This window comes from Mastacembelus armatus, chromosome 13, assembly GCF_900324485.2.
Source record: "Mastacembelus armatus chromosome 13, fMasArm1.2, whole genome shotgun sequence".
NCBI lineage: Eukaryota > Metazoa > Chordata > Actinopteri > Synbranchiformes > Mastacembelidae > Mastacembelus > Mastacembelus armatus.
Genome location: NC_046645.1, coordinates 10,934,389 through 10,950,792, shown reverse-complemented (window position 1 = coordinate 10,950,792; position 16,404 = coordinate 10,934,389). Strand labels below are relative to the sequence as shown.

At 39.4% G+C, this 16,404-nt stretch overlaps 1 protein-coding gene across 3 annotated transcripts in view; it reads right to left on the bottom strand.

Annotated features, from left to right (window-relative positions):
• Positions 1-16,404, bottom strand: part of stx1a (syntaxin 1A (brain)) — a 49,330-nt gene that overhangs the window by 26,732 nt on the left and 6,194 nt on the right. For all 3 annotated transcript variants that reach the window (XM_026298582.1, XM_026298581.1, XM_033325536.1), the window contains exons 2-3: positions 8,181-8,258; positions 1,373-1,472 (exon numbers count right to left, since the gene is read on the bottom strand). In XM_026298582.1, coding sequence (XP_026154367.1) covers positions 1,373-1,472; positions 8,181-8,258 — 178 coding nt within the window. The remainder of the gene's footprint in view (positions 1-1,372; positions 1,473-8,180; positions 8,259-16,404) is intronic.

Genomic DNA, 16,404 nt, shown 5'->3' with positions numbered 1-16,404 from the left:
TTATGTATTTGGCTCAGATTGAACAAAAGCTAAAGAGAGTGGCTGAAATGGGTGAAGGCAAGAGTAGGAAACTGAGAAATATGGCTGATGGTTTTATCAGTAGGTGACGCGGTAAAGACTGGATGAAGAGCAATTGAGATGGAGCAGAAAAGTGGAGGAAAAACAGAGAAGAATGTAAGCGATTTCTCAAAAGAACAGAGAGGCCTGATGAGCAGAGGTGACGGCTCTTCAAGAGTCTCAGACTTTTCTCACACTCTCCATCAACAACCAGGCTTTTGACTTTTCTCGCAAACTGTTCTTTATTTCTTCAATTCGAGTCATTTATTTTGCTTTTATTCAGTGGAAGCTGCCACTATCAGGCTTCTGACTGCAGTTGTACATTAAACAGCATAAAAAACAATGACTTTTGGCTTCATTCTCTTTCTTCCTTCCATTAGGAGCTTCTCTGACTCATTACTGAGTCACTGCAGTATGAAACAATGTTATTAAAGAGCAACAGAATATAGGTGAAGAATCTGGTGTCAGCCTCGGTTTAATCAATGAAGTAATTCATTACAAATCACCCATTTGGGAAAAATGCACATCATAAAATACTATTAAAAATAATATGTCGAGGAGTTCAGTATGAAATGGCACTGAGGGCAGTAAACACACAGTGAGCAGCAACTGTCAAAGATACAGCAGGAAGAGACATGCAACTCTAAAAAGTTCAGTTCTTGCAATAAATTCTAAGTTAATCCACGGAAGACGGAAAACCACCTTATTGTTTAGATCTGTTCATGCCAGTAGAAAATGTAACAAGGATATTTTACAGAGAAAAACCAGCAAAGATTGTAACAATTGAAAAAAAACTTACAGTAGCATAAAATATCAATGCAGAGTTCAACATTTCTGCTTATTGGCTCATGAAAGTTTTCTTGGGAAAATAAAAATGACTGTTTTCTATTATAGGTTACTGTGCTTTCTAAAACCTCTTTCCTCTGTCACTACAAAGATTTGTTAGCAAACTGCAAATTATGAGCATTGTCACTGACACTGTTAACATGGAAACATGAGGCTTAGTTCAGAGTTGGATCTGGTGGCAAACTTTTGAGTCGGTCTCATTGCATGTGACTAATCCACTCTAAGATCATTTCCAGAGCTCCTGAAAAAAACCCACTAGAAAAATGTCTGCAATGAAAAAGTCCTGATTTATTTCCATATTTCCTGTGACCAACCTAATAGGATAAGCAGAAAAAACTAGTGCAAAAACTCCACCTGACAAATCAGGTCTAATCAAAATGAAAATACAGTATTATTGTCAGGCCAAGAGTTGTGTAGGTGCAGCTGTGGAGAGAATTAAACAAGAAACATAAAAGACACACAGCCTTACTCTCATCAGGGTTAGGTGACGCCAGGATGGCGCTGTGCTTCCTCTTCACCTGTTCAACTTTCTCTGCCAGAGACTCGATAAAACCCCGGATCTCTTCAACCTGTAGCGAGAGACAGAGACATGGACAGACCAAAATGTGCTTTAGATCTGCTCAGCATACTGACGCAACAGTGATGAGTCTGACTGATGCTGAAACAAACTGAAGATGTCATTACTACATTAGAGGCAGAGTGAAGAAAGTCCATGTCAAAGAACACACAGATATAAAAATGGTCAATCTCTTATTTATAAGTGTGATGTGTGGACTAGATTTTGCAGCAAACAGGGCTGTGTTCAAACTAAAACTAAGTAATTTCAGTCAAAAACAACTGTCAGGAAAGGATTAGATTAGTTCTCATTCAGCCACAAGAGTATAAGTGGCACTGATGGTGGGAAATAATTTCTGTTAACAGCTCACATTCAATTTATCCCAGAGACGTTGAGCTAAGGGCCAAGGGTTTTTCACGCCAAACTCCAAACACAACTTCTTGGACCTTGTTCTGTAATTAGGTGAATAAAGACAAACTGCCTTCACCAAATTGTTCGAAGTAAAATATTGTACAAATTATTATCTAAGAAGCTCCAGTATGCAAAGTTTATCATTTCCTAAAGAAACTGGATCAAGTCTTCACTACCTACTAGCTTCTTATGACTAGAAAACATCTAGTGACAGCAAAGATAAATCCCATCAAAAAAAAAAAAGGTTTTTATCTTGGTGCCTAATGTAGCTATTAAATAAATCTTAAAGACATATTCTCCAGAAAGATGACAAATAAACTGATTATGTGTTGACTATGGTGTGCAGTAGCCTACATGATTTTCTTATCTGGGTCACATACCAGCCATTCTCAACCTAACTTTTAGCCTGCTGAAGTAACTAGTCTGTGTTACAAGTCACTGCTGAAATCAACCTGTGCAAATGTCAAGCCCCATTTGAGTGCGACTCATAGAGACAAATACAATGACTGACTATCCATGACCAGGCTATAATACAGGAATACAAATGATGTTGAAGCTCTTCACAGTTTTTTTGTTGGTATTGTTCCCTGCAGTATTATGGCAATGAAAATCACTATATCATTAAATTATACTGTAATGATGGGATAATAGTGATGTGAATATTTTAAAATGTTATAAATGATTTAATGTTAAGTGTGAATTGTTACAAAAACAATGCATTTGAAAAACATTCATTGTTTTTACAACAAAACCTGGTGCCTGATTTTTGACCCATATCTGTCATTTTTACTTAGATGTGTTTAACGCAGAAAAATACATTTTTAAAAGTGATGACATAAATTTGTTTTAAAGATGTTCCAGAGAAACACTGAGCTATGGATAAAATACCTTTAAAAAACAACACAGGACATATTGGACATGTCTTGTGCATTAAAAGGTTGCACATCAGAGGATTAAATGCATTGAAGCAAACTGACCCTGGAAGTGCAACACAGGCAAATCAGTCTTTGAGCTCCCAGCAATTCCGGGCATCATTTGCCACCAAGACATACGCTGGTCTTCGAAACATCCATGTCCAAAGCTCTGGTGTGACTTTTCTATGTGTGGCCCACCTTTTCCTCTGATGCTTCTCACAACTTTGCTCTCCCTCCATTTGTCCATCAATACATTTCTGACTATCTGCCCTCCCAGCCTGCCTCATTATTAGCTCATTATCTTTTTAATTAGCTGCTGACTCGATTTGTTTTTTAATAACTATGAAACTGCCTCTGAACGATGGCTGGGGGAGAGCAGGCAGTAGAGAAAGAACACTGAGGTGAGTGCAGAGTAAGAAGTAAAATGTTGGACAGATAAGTATAGAAAAATCAGTGAGTTAAAAAATAAGAGAGAGAGAGAGAGAGAGAGAGAGAGACAGGAAATGAGGGAGGGAGGAAGTGAAGGAGACAGTAAGTGAGCAGAAGATGAAACCAATTTAAACTCTCCTGGTTTAGAGACCATGTGTTGGTGAGTCAGTGCATCTCAGCTCTCAACAGGCCAGTTTGATGGCTGGTGGAGAAAAACTAATATCAGACACAGCTCACATACATGCAAAAGCAAATGCACGCACACACACACACACACACACACACACACACACACACACACACACACACTTACAGTATAAGGACAGTTTAGTCATTTCAGAACAGGACAGAACTTCAAGACATTAGTTTTCCAACTTTGACTCATTTTAGTTTTTCTGGTGCAAAAGTCTAATTTTTATCTCGTAAGGCGAACGATTAAAAGCTTGAGGCCACATCGAGTCTATCTTGCTTTTGCTCACTTCATTCTTGCATCATTAAATGAAGGATTTTTTTGAGCATGAAATGAGCCCTGCCACACGATGGAAGAGAAATACTGAAAAATATACTGGTGCTTACATGCATCTCATGTCACGACACATACATAAAGATAAAGCTAAAAATCAATTCACAGCTTTTATGAAGTTTTAGTTATTGTTATCTCACTGTATGTGGCTTGATGTTTGTCTGTAAAGCACTTTGTAACCATTTTTAAAACAGCACAAAGTTGGTTTTATATTTTTTCCCATTTTTTTCCTACCACAACCCTTGAGTGGACTATAAACAGTCTACTGTAGACAAATGATAGAAAATCAGATTATTTTGTTGCTGCATCATAAGAATAACTTCTGATTTTTTTTAGAGGTGAGAAAAGACCAACAAGTATAACAGAACATTTACAATGTCATGAAAATTTCTATGAAAACTATTACTTTGGGGATTCTGTGCTGGCATTTCTTTGCTAGTGAGAAATAATTACTCATTTCAATGATTAAGTGTCAGATGTTTTATTTTTTTTATTTAATTTTATTATTATTATTACTCCATCATGTGTACCAACAGCTTCATGGACAAAACAAAATGGATGGAATACATACTACAGTTAACAAAGAAAACAAAATGAATACCCACTGACATAATTTCCATAATCAGAACTTCGTGTCTGCAGTTATTGTGATCTACATGTATAATTAAAGTAATTACCAAACTAAACCGTCCTGCCTCATTCCTAGGTTTGATCATGTCCCGTACATAGCAGACAGTTTCAGTATATTGTTGAATCTGACACTTTGTTTTTAACTGTCATTCACATGCTTTCCACTCCTTATCTGGGAGGTTCAAGATAAACTTCTATGACAAAGAATCAGGTCATCATAGTCAGGTCATCATTTATGGTCATTTATGGTTATTCTTTGCGGATGCAGAAGCGTCTTTTGCACCAAATATTCAGTGTTTTTATTTATTTATTGTCTTAAGTTATATGAACTGGAAATCTGGGAAAATCAGCTAAAGAGTCCAGGAACTTCTGGACCACCCAATGTGAAACAAAGTACAGCTGTATTATATTGTCCTGGAACCACAAACACATTCTGGACACAGTCATCCAGCTGCACAAGCTGACTGGTTACTGAGACATCAGGCCATCATTGTTGTCTGGTTGGACTATTAACGGTGATGTGCGTTTCTGCCAACAGAGAAAGGTGCACGAATTCTGTGGTTGCCTCCAAAAACTGTTCTTTTTGGTGGAGTTTAAGATCATGATGTGCCACCGTTGTTATTTTAGCATCCCACCGGCGAGCACACACTGTCAGACTTTCATCACTGCTACTGGAAACTCAGTGATTGTTTTGGTGAAATTCCACCAACATTTCAAATTTCGGAGCAGCCCAATAGCCGATTGTTACTCGCAGGTTCTCCATGGGCATTGGACACTATGTGTAATGGTGATTTGAGTCTGGCTGCTGACATGTTGCAGGTCTCCCCCTTTTCTTTACCTCTGTCTCTCCTGTTTCTTGTCCACCTTTATTTGACTGTCAAAGGCAAAAACACCCCAAAAACATTTCAAATTTGCAAAGAGATGAGAAAATAATTATTCCTGCTGGTCTAGGACTGATCATTGTCTGCACGTCTGTGCTCTGTTTCACTGACGACAATGAGCAATGGCATTTTGTTTCCTTCCATCTACATCAAACAAATGTGCACAAATGACAACAAACCTAAACCTGCTGGTTTTCTTTTTTTCATTGGATGTTTTGACAATGATGAAAATGCAACCTTATCTTCTAGCTTCCATATAAACAATTACAAACACAACCACACACACACACACACAGAGTTTTTAGGCACAGTGCACTAGATGATGCTTCAGACTACGTTATGTGGCAAAACCAGAAATAGCCACAGCCACATACATGCTCACACAAATGCCACAAACACATTAGAAAATCAATATCCACACTCTGTTCATATTTATGGTGTGAGTGAAGGGCAGAGGGCTGCAGTGGTCTCCGCACCGTCTGCTTTCCCTCCACATCACCACTGAAAGCTTAATTAACACACCCAGTCAGGGTGAGAGCCTGATTTCTCCTTCTCTCTCTTTGCTTCCTCAATCTGCCTCCCTCACTATCTACATCTCCCTGACATGTTATCACCCATTCCACCTGCTGGTCTTGCTGCCTAACTTCTCTCTCTCCCTCTCACCACCCCTTCATCTTTTAGCTTAGTCTTAAACTGTTCTCTGTTGATCTCCATCTCCGCATTTCACTCAAAACCCCCTCTCTTTACTTTCTCGCTTGAGACTGAAATTGCAGACAGATAAAAGAGATGCTTCAGTATTTAGGATGGATACAAGCAGCCTGTCAGTAAAGGAGAGGAGATAAATATGTGAGAAATGACTGCAGAGCTAAAACAACCTCTAATCACGGTGTTTTAGGTGTAATTTTAAAGCTACACTGTGCATTACCCATGTATCGATCGTGAAACCTCAAATTCAAGAGATTTATTCCTGGGGCAGAGGCAAAAAACAATTCCTTCCACTTATAAAAGTAACAAACATATGTGTGTTTAGCTGTGGGTCATTTGTCATACAGTAAAAGTGCGATCTCTCATTACATTTTCAGCATTAAATCAAGTTCAGGCAGTTTTGACACCAAAGGATGTTTCTCTTTCAAGACCTGACAAAGTGGGAAATATATAGGTAGATCAAGCAAACTTTAGATGGATTACGGTAAATCTCCCACCCACACTACAAAGCCTGAGCCGCTGCGTTCGTCTTGTTTCCACCCTAACCTTGAAAATGGATGGCTCAAGAGATAAGTCAACATCAAGAAGCGTTTCAATAAAGGTGGGTCACATTAAGTTGACAGTTAAGTCTGGACACTCATTCTAGGTGTTAAGTATTTATTAGAACCACAGGGCACACTTTAGTGAAGTGGTGCAGGGCTCTGCTCCTGTGATGATCAAAAATAAATCGACACAGCTGTGACACAGATTTTTTTTTTTTTGTCTGTAAGCTCAGAAACACCGTGCAGAGTGTGAGAAACACAACAGTTACATTTACATGAACTCATACTGAACAGAGAAATCTAAATGCTAATGCTGTGGGAGGCGGAGGGGGTGGAAGTGCTGAGAAGCAGGCGGCGGTTGTAGCTGCATGAAAGCAGCGTTAAACAGAATGAATGAGCGCCACATCTATTTATGTGCGGCTCAGTTGCTTGAATGAGAGGCTGTGGTCATGTTTGATTGAAACTGTATGGAGCTCGTGAATTTAAAATTGACTTCTATACCTGGCTGAACTTACATTTAGTAACTTCGTCTAGCGGAATTTGTCAAACTCCTATGTCATGTACAATATTTCCATCATGTGTCTAGTCACAATAGGTGATGGCTGCTTCTTGTTGATCTGCATTTTCCATGATTTTTTTAAACATTCCCCCCTGAGATATTAAATGTCTTTACAGAGGGTTTTAGCTGTTGCACCTGAAGCCTTTTAGTGATGTGTTTGTTGTCTCATATTGCTTTGAAAACTCACATATCAAAGTGCTGCTTGTCAGATCACTTTAATAACTCACAAACGCTGCTAAATGGCATTCAACCTCAGGCAAACCACCTTTGTAGCAGCATTTGCAATGGTGATTTATATGCTTCAAAGTTAAAGCCACCGTGTACATAAAGTGATATACACAGGTGTTTGGGGAAAAAAAAAAATTACATTGGGGTATGAAAAAGAAAAAGTCGCAGTGATGGAGGATGAAAGTCATGATAAATATGCATTAGATAGAGGATGCAAAGTTTCATTCAGCCTTCTTCTTATTTGATGAAAGATAAATAATCCTACTTTTTACTTCTAAACCACTCGCTGCAGGACATGTATGCAGCAGGTCCATTAAAAAGGCATTACAGAAGCTACTTTACTTTACTAGATGTCACAGAGTAAAAGTCAGCCTGGCTCCATATGAGTGATGATTCACAGCAGGTCTCCATCTCTCTGGGGAGGAGAAGTCAACTGCTGCTACATGACAATGTTCAGTGTGTGTTTCCAGCACATGTGAACACCGTGTACAGGAAAGTACACTCCCAAACACACGCACTGGTGCACTTTTACATAGGGAAGAAATAAATGAAATCACTGATGTTATTTTTCAAAGAATCATTGTGTTTTTGAATCAATAAAAGCCTTTTGAATTGAAATGAAATACAAAAGGATCCATGTCACACCAGCAACAACATCAATAGCAATAAATCACTTTGATGCTCCCTAGAGAAGCGAAATGATGTAAAATTGATTCCACTGCTCTGAAAAATCAAAACAGTTTGATTCAATATCAGGAGAGGTTTTGATACAGAGGCTGATTACAGTATAGCACTTGATATGGACTTTAATTTGAGATGGCAATGCTTTGGATTATTGTGAGTCTCCTTATGTGTGAATAGTGGCTGACAGCAACAGAGACAGAAAGATTAGGACAAACCTGTTCAAAGAATTCATCCATAAAGCCTTTTTCCATTCCCACAGCGACTTCATCCTCCTCTTCTGTCGTCTCCTTCCCCTGGACAAACACACACACACACACACACACACACACACACACAGTCAAGAGTCACTGGAAACAGCTAATAGATAAAATAATGAACATGTCCACTGGCGTCATTACAAAGTCTGTAAAACATGTAAATATGTTGATGATGGTAGTAATGACCTGGGCCACGTGAGACTAATCAGACGCATCAACTGATTAGAAACAAGGAGCACTTAACTACAGGTCGAGTGATTAGGAAGTTATTACCGAATTAGAACCTGGGGGCAGAGAACACCTTGATTTTCACATGCTTCTGTCTGCACACATATATATCATGTACTGTTATGCAGCTGAAAAAAATTCAAAACAGTCAGAGCAGTGATAGAATAGTTCAGTATTTTAGGAATTAAGATTTTCTGCTTTTGTGCAGAGAGAAAAATAAGGGGACTGATACCACCCTCATGTTTGCTCAGTAAATATGTCACAGCTTGTTAGCTCAGCGTAGCATAAACACTGGAAAATACTATCCTGGGAAATAAAATGCAGCCACCGGAATCTCTCAATCACTCCAGTTAAATCTAATTAACACATTATATGTGGTTTGTTTAACCTAAAACAAAAAACAAAAAAACAACACTGTGTGCTACGAGGAATTTTGTGCCAGACATTTCTTGGCCAGATGACATTGGTTCATCTTTTCATGTAACTCTCAGCAAGAAAGCAAAAGAACACATATGTGAAATGTCAAACTATTCGTCAAAACATGTACCACAGGAAGCAGCAAGAGGGCAGCTCCAGTCTAAGTGCAAAGAGTAGCACTAGATGACAGTTACAATAATATCCTATCCATCCAGCCTATCCATCCATCATCTATACCTGCATATTCCTATTTAGGGTCACAGGGATCTGCTATCCCAGCTCTCTTTGAGTGAAAGGCAGGGGTACACCCTGGACAGGTCACCAGTCAGTGGCTACAGCTGTTTTCTGCAAAATAGTGTATTTGTATCAGACACATTTTCAGTAAATAAGGCATGTACTGTATTTTCAAAAAGGTTGAAAACAAAAAAATATGTAGATTTTCTGTTCTTTTTTACCATTATAAATCTAATCTAAAATGGATCTACATCACCATAAAATTACCAATTAGGTCCTTAAAGCATGTTTGAAAAAGAAAAGCTTCCAAAAATAAAATTCTATTATCAATTTAAAAAGTTAAGGCTCCTCAGACTTTCCAACATCTAGTCAGTGATTCATTTTTAAATATCTGCTCATTTCTAATCACATATCAGCCATTACACTACATTAGCAGGGATCTCATGTGGCTTCAGCTCATTCATCTAGCCCCTGTCAACCTAATTCAAGTCCCCATTAGTAGCCTATGAGATCCATTTGCTTATCAATGCTGTGAAAATGGAGTGTAGTTTTCATCTTCTGGCTGAAATGTCTGCTCGAAATCTCGCTAAAGCTGGGGCCGAATCTTAAGTCATAGTTATGACAGACATAGCTGTGTGTATCAAAACTGCAATTTTTGTCTTTCCATTTCCAACAACAGACAGCTTAAATCTCCAGTCTGCCCCCAACCTTTCCACCTGTAATCCCTGTTTTTTTTAAAAAAAACTTACTGACCTAAAGGCAAAAAGCCTTTTTTTAAAAACAAAGAGATTTCTACATAGAACAACGCAGTCTTACAGGTTACATGACGCTCTGAGGTTCAGACAGACTTTTTGCTACACCTTTTCTTCAGAAAGGAAACCACTGCAAAGGTAATAAGAGAATTTCCTGAGCATCAACCACATTTTAAAATAACTCTTTAAGCCATTATGTCCAATAAATATTTAAAGCGCACCAAGAGTGATATCGAGATATTATTTTCATGCCATTCATGTGTGCGGGCAGTCAGCCAGGTTCGTCCAGACACTAATTTACATACATTATTGGCACCAGGAGGCAGGAAGCAGGAGAAACTTTTCCATCCTATGAGGTTGGGTGAGCAACTGTCATTGGCCAGTATGTTCAGATTACGCTTTGGCTGTGTAATACATCCGTGATAGTTCCAGGCATCGATTACCAGACAACAGGCCCAACTCTTCATAGGAGCAAGACTCAGACGGCATTTTGTGTCTATGCGAAGTCAATTAGTCTCTCATTATGGTCATTTGTAGGTCTTTACAGGACATACTCTAAAAGGTCGTTTTTGCCTCCTCACATATTCGTCTTGCCTCAAAAAGGACCAAACTTATAGAAATAAATTATGAAAGCTTAGTGTGGCTCAGCTTGACTATTGACTAAGTCTCTTTGTTCTCATTTTGGATTTCTTTGTGGGTATTTTATGCCTCTTTGCAGTCATTTGATTGACTTATCAAGAGAAAATGTTAACCTTCACTTCAAACAGAAGCTCTAGTCAAAAGGGCCCTCTGACCCATTGCACCCGTGTCTGCTGGGCCCATTTAGTAATCTGTCCAAGGATGACTCTCTTATAGATCAGTGAGATGCTAATTTACATGTCTATATAAAGTAATGACAGCTTTACATTATTGTGTGAGTGGTTCTGTTGATGCTCTGTGGAGAGTTTTATACTGACTTTATTCTGAAAGTCTTTAGTGTTTAATCAAAGTCACGGACACATGCTTGAAAAGTGAGCAAAATCCACTGATGTTCAAATACTCACAACGGACTAAAGGAAAAAAATTCTCAATTTGTTTATAATGATAAACAAAACCAGGTCATATCTGCAACATTTTAACAGTTTTACTCTAAGAAGAATATGAATTCAAATATGAAGAAATATGAATTTATGTAACCATTGTTAAGTAACGCTTTTTCTATTGTCAGGGCTTTTGGTATATTATAAGAAAGGTACAAAGTGTCTTCTGAACTTTTGCCTCAGAGAAGGAAAAAATGTTTTTTGCATGCACTAAAAATGTTTGTGAATCTGGTGTTTACCAAACAGATATGAGTATAAGCACAATGCAGATGTTCTGGTTTTCTTGAACACAAACTCATCCTTTAGAGATGCACAGTAGAGAAAGGGGGGGGGGGGACAGTGAAAGAGAGTTCTTGAGAAAAATATCTGCAATGACAGACTTCAGCAAGAGATCGCAACTGGCACAAATCTAAGTGAGAGGAATGAAGAGCCACTGTGATCACGCTGATATTATCTAAACCCACTCAAACTATATTTAATTCAACAAAAACTGGATTGTTTTATGCTTTCTATATAAATGGGTGCACATGCTTTATGACTAAAATTAATGATATATTTGGAAAATAAAATAATTCTGTCCAAAACAACAGACAGATTCCTGATTTTAAAAAATCTTAAAGGCCTTCAGCTGTCATGCAAAGATTCAATATGGTGGGTTCCATTTTCTTAGCGTGCGTCTCTTTTGGAAGAAAACCCTTCACCGGGCATTAATAAATAAACGTTTGGTGCTGGTATGGCAGTGAGGTGCATCTGAGGAACTCCAGACTAGAGGCTGAAAGAAACTAGGTGGCAGCAGCAGAAGGCAGAGGAGGAGGGAGAGTAGGACAAGAAGGGAATCAGAATAAGCTTCAAGATCACCAGTCGTGTGTTTTGCCTCTACAGAGAGATGCTGCATTTCCCACAGAGAGAAGAGAAGACTGAGTGGTGCACCCCAAACCTCCAACCGCCACCCAGATCTCAAGCTCCTGCTGAGCCACAAAGAGACTGGGAGATGCCTTTAGCACTACGCTCCTGGCTCAGTCTTACAGACTTGGACTCGACTGTCCACAGGCAGAAGATGCTCTCAACCGCATTTGCATACTGTACATACACACTACAGGTCACACACTGACAACAGGCAGTAAACACAGAGGGAGCAAGGCCTGTGCAAGCTGGTCCCCATTAGGCTGTAGCCCTTCACTGTGCCTCTGAGGCTCACACTCAGGTGAAACACTCTAGCAGGAGTAGTGGCCTGATTATGCTGTTTATTAGATTAGAGACTTGTTCTAGGCCCCATGCCAGCAGGGTGTTGCTCCATTAAGACAAAAGGCAGTGCCTGCACATCCACTGTAAACGGGAGGAGGAAATATGGCTTAAAAGCAAGGGAGTAAGAGATGAAACAAAGCACCAGTGCACAGGTTGCTGTCAGCATGGACGAGAGGAGGGGAAACAGAGCAGCACAAGAATTACTGAAAGTTGTGAAAGTCACATCACATGTGCATTAAGCAGGCAGAGTGTGTGTCGATGTTGATGCCGGGTTAAAGAGAGATTGAGGGAATAAAGTAAAACAGCATTCATCCAGGCATTCTTCTCAGTTTTATCTGATAATACAGCAGAGAAGAATGGTGAGAGACAGTTCAAGTAGAGATGGAAACCTATGTGGGCAGTATGTTATTGTCCTTTTGTGTTTCCATATTAAAGCGGACTTGTTTCCTGCATCTTTGTATTACAGCCAATTCAAGCAGCTTCCTGCAGTCCCATTAGAATTGAATCATAAATATCTGTGTCAGCTGCACAGAGAAATATTGAGCTCATAACCAAATTTATTATAATAATGCAGCTAGGTAACATTCATTATGGATGTGTGCTCATTCACGCACACATGCACACACAGGTTTTATTGTGTGGACTCATTGCTGATGTAATGCATCCCCTAGCCCATAACCCTTAAATTATGCTGTGCTCATGTTTATAGTAATTACTGTAATTACAGTTTCTGACTTATAAATGGTATTCTCCTCAATATCAAATGGACTTAGAAACTGTTTTCTTCAAGGCTGTCATCCATCCATCCATCCATTCATTTCCTATACTGCATATCAAGGAACATCCAGAGTCATGGAGGGGCTGGTGCCAATCCCAACTGACACTGGGCAAAAAATTACATCCTGGACGGATCACAAGACTATCACAGTGGAAACCGGGGTACCCAGAGAAAACCCATGCAGACACATGCAGGAGACAGGTGACAGGTTTCCCAAACCTGTGCAAATAAGAATAAAACTAGAGGTAAGTGAAAAACAAATATTTCGTAATTTGAGTGAACTAGTCCTTTAGTTCCCTTTGCCAGATATAGGAGCATCTCCAGAAACTTTATCATCATGGCTACAACAATAAAAACATGGAACTTCAGTGAATAGACAGGAGAAATAAAATAGTATTAAAACACAATCACCACTTTGAGGCCTGGCACTGTCCTCAGTTTAAAACTCATACTGGACCCTAAGATACAAACAAGACACATACAGACATCCCCACTTATAAAAATAGTCATGGCCATGCCTATATTCACTCTCATGCTCAAGCCCTTTGGACATTCACCACCTACACAACAAGAGACCTACACTCTATAAACATTCAGGAAACAGCTGGAAGTGAAAATCACACAAAATACATTTTCACTTACATTTTAATAGTGAAGACTGACTTTATTATAAGTGCAGGAACTGAATTAAATTTATAGTTCATCAAAAAAAAAAAAAAAAAATCAATGGAAGAGTCAAGAATATGAATTACAACAAGAGAATGATTATGTAACTGTAGAGCAAGAAAGACGTTTAACTAACCATCATATTTTGTTGTCAGAAATAGATGACAAAAGCACAGCACTGATGGCACAGAGGTGATGCTGATGCAGCAGCTGACTGACTGACCTGCTGGCTGAATGACTATCAGAGTGAGATGGAACAGGAGGACACAATGAAGAGCTATGGAAACAGGACAACCAGGGAGCAGTGTGGGTGATGAGAGGACACAGGATAGATCGAGCCTCATTCGCTCCTTCCATTTCATGCTACTGTTCTCCCTCCTCGCTGACAACAATCGTCAAAGAAAAATCATCGTCTCCATCTTTAATTCCGTGTGAATTTCAGCAAATGCAGTGAGCTGGAAAAAATATAATGTGGTCTATTTCTCATGTACACCAACTGATTAATGCATTTCTGCTGATAGCATGCTAATAACGATTCAGATCAATGTTTGTTGTTTTAATCAAAATATTTATGAGCTGCAGTATTTTCTAGACAAGCTTTGCCACTGTCAGACAGCCTGTAGAAAAAGTAGGAAATAACTACTCATGGGTTGGCGTATTTTTTTTCAATCAGTGTAATGAACGTTAACTGCTCCTAGCAACTGCCAGCACAAATTTTGCGCTAATTGAAAATACAATCAGTGGATATTGTAAAGCAAAAGCTGTGGTCCTTGAGCTCAACGTCAGACTGAAAATGTGAGGGAAACAGAGTTACAACAATTTTAAATGGCCCAGTATTCATTAATTCACCATCCGTACATGCTTTTCATAATTAGGGTCACAGGGATCTGCTGGAGCCTATCCCAGCTCCCTTTGGGTGAAAGGCAGGGGTACACCCTGGACAGGTCACCAGTCCATCACAGAGCCACATAAAGACAAACAACCTCACACACTCACACTCACTCCTATGGGCAATTTAGAGTCACCAATCAACCTGACATACATGTTTTTGGACTGTGGGAGGAAACCAGAGTATCTGGAGAAAACCCACAAGCGCAAGGAGAACATGCAAACTCCACAAAGAAAGGCCCCTGATGGGTTTCGAACCGGGAACCTTCTTCTTGTGAGGCAACAGTGCCGACCACTCATTCACTGTACTGCCCAAATTTCCCAATAATCTGACTAAATTATTTAGTCTAATTATTGAGCTATGCATTTCCCAGCACATTTTAAATGTCATCACATTACTCACTGCCAACCACTAGTGCCCATTTATTGTGAATTTCCAATGATAGCAGTATTTGTAGCATTTGGTTTGTGCAGATGACTGCATGATTGTCTTTGGTTATTTTACTGTTGAGATTTGGTCATTACTCTTCGGAGGCCTCAGCCTTAGGATCTCTAGCACATTGTTGTAAAGTTTTCCTTATATTTTAATGTTTTATTTTTGCTGTGATTGCTTAGATTGAATTTTCTGCTTGATTTTGCCCAAATCAACGTAGTTTCTCGAGTGCAGATGCTTTGCGTTCCAGTGAAAAAAAAACGGATTAGGCTGAGGAGAACAAGATGGTTTTATCAGCCTTGCCCACGGAGAGAGCACGGTTCAGCAAATACGCGAAGAAGAATCATGTGGGTGGGAGAGGAGATGAAGAACTGCCATCGCAACGGCACACACCGAAAGTGTGTGCATGTGCTACAATTCCCCTTCTCTAACAATCCTTCTCATTGCCCTCCCCCTTTAATCATCTAGCTTTTTTCCTTTCTCGCTCTCCCTGTCTGTCATTCTCTCGCCTCCTTCTCTGGATTTCAGCTTCACCACAGAATCATTACAGCAACTGGCCCACACAACATGGACTCAGTTACCTTTGTCTCGTTCTCTCTCCTCACACCTTCACTGTTTTCTTCTTCAACACACCACTATGCTATTTATCCAAACCTGCACTTACATGTTTTTACGGTGTCTGTCCTTTTACCTTGTCCTGAGAAAAGCATCATCTCATTAATTTAGATTTTTATACACACATGGCTAAAACGACAGATTCAACTTGATCCTGATGTTTCCTTTGCAGTTCATCTTGTCCTAGATTTGCATCCCCCTTTTGCTGTTCCTCCCCCTTTCCCTCTCTGTCTTTCATCCCTCTCTCTCAAGTAGATGGTCTTTCTTTCTTGTCCACTTTCCCTGCCGCTTTCATTTCAGTGTGGCGGCAACGCTGCCTTCCTTGACCACGTTTCCTGTGCCACTACACATCCCTCCAGATCTTCAGCCATTCCTCTTCACTTAATCACCACCACCAATGTCTAGACTCCATGTGGGGGACAATTCTGTGCAGCTCATGGAGTGACTACCCCTTTACTATAGCAAAATCACAATAGGGTCTAATTGCCAAAGACTCTTTACACATTTCTTTCTCTTTCCCATGTTAAAAATGAAATCAAGACATTAATTCTGATTCTCTTTAACGTCTCTCTGCCACAATGAGCCTGTCCTTCAAAGAAAAACAGCATCAGATGGAGTCCAAGGAAGTCTAGTCTGCAATTTCTATCCAGCACCAAACAAGACACAGCAGTTACTTAAACTCAGATTGTTTTCTTTCCCTATCTCCAAACGGTGTTATTCCTGTGCTGAAATCTAACCAAACCATAATTACTGAAAAAAGGTCAAATCATAGAATATAATGCAAGATACTGTCCTGATGATTGATATGTCAGCTCAGAAAGTACCTGTCATTGTTTACTTTGATGAC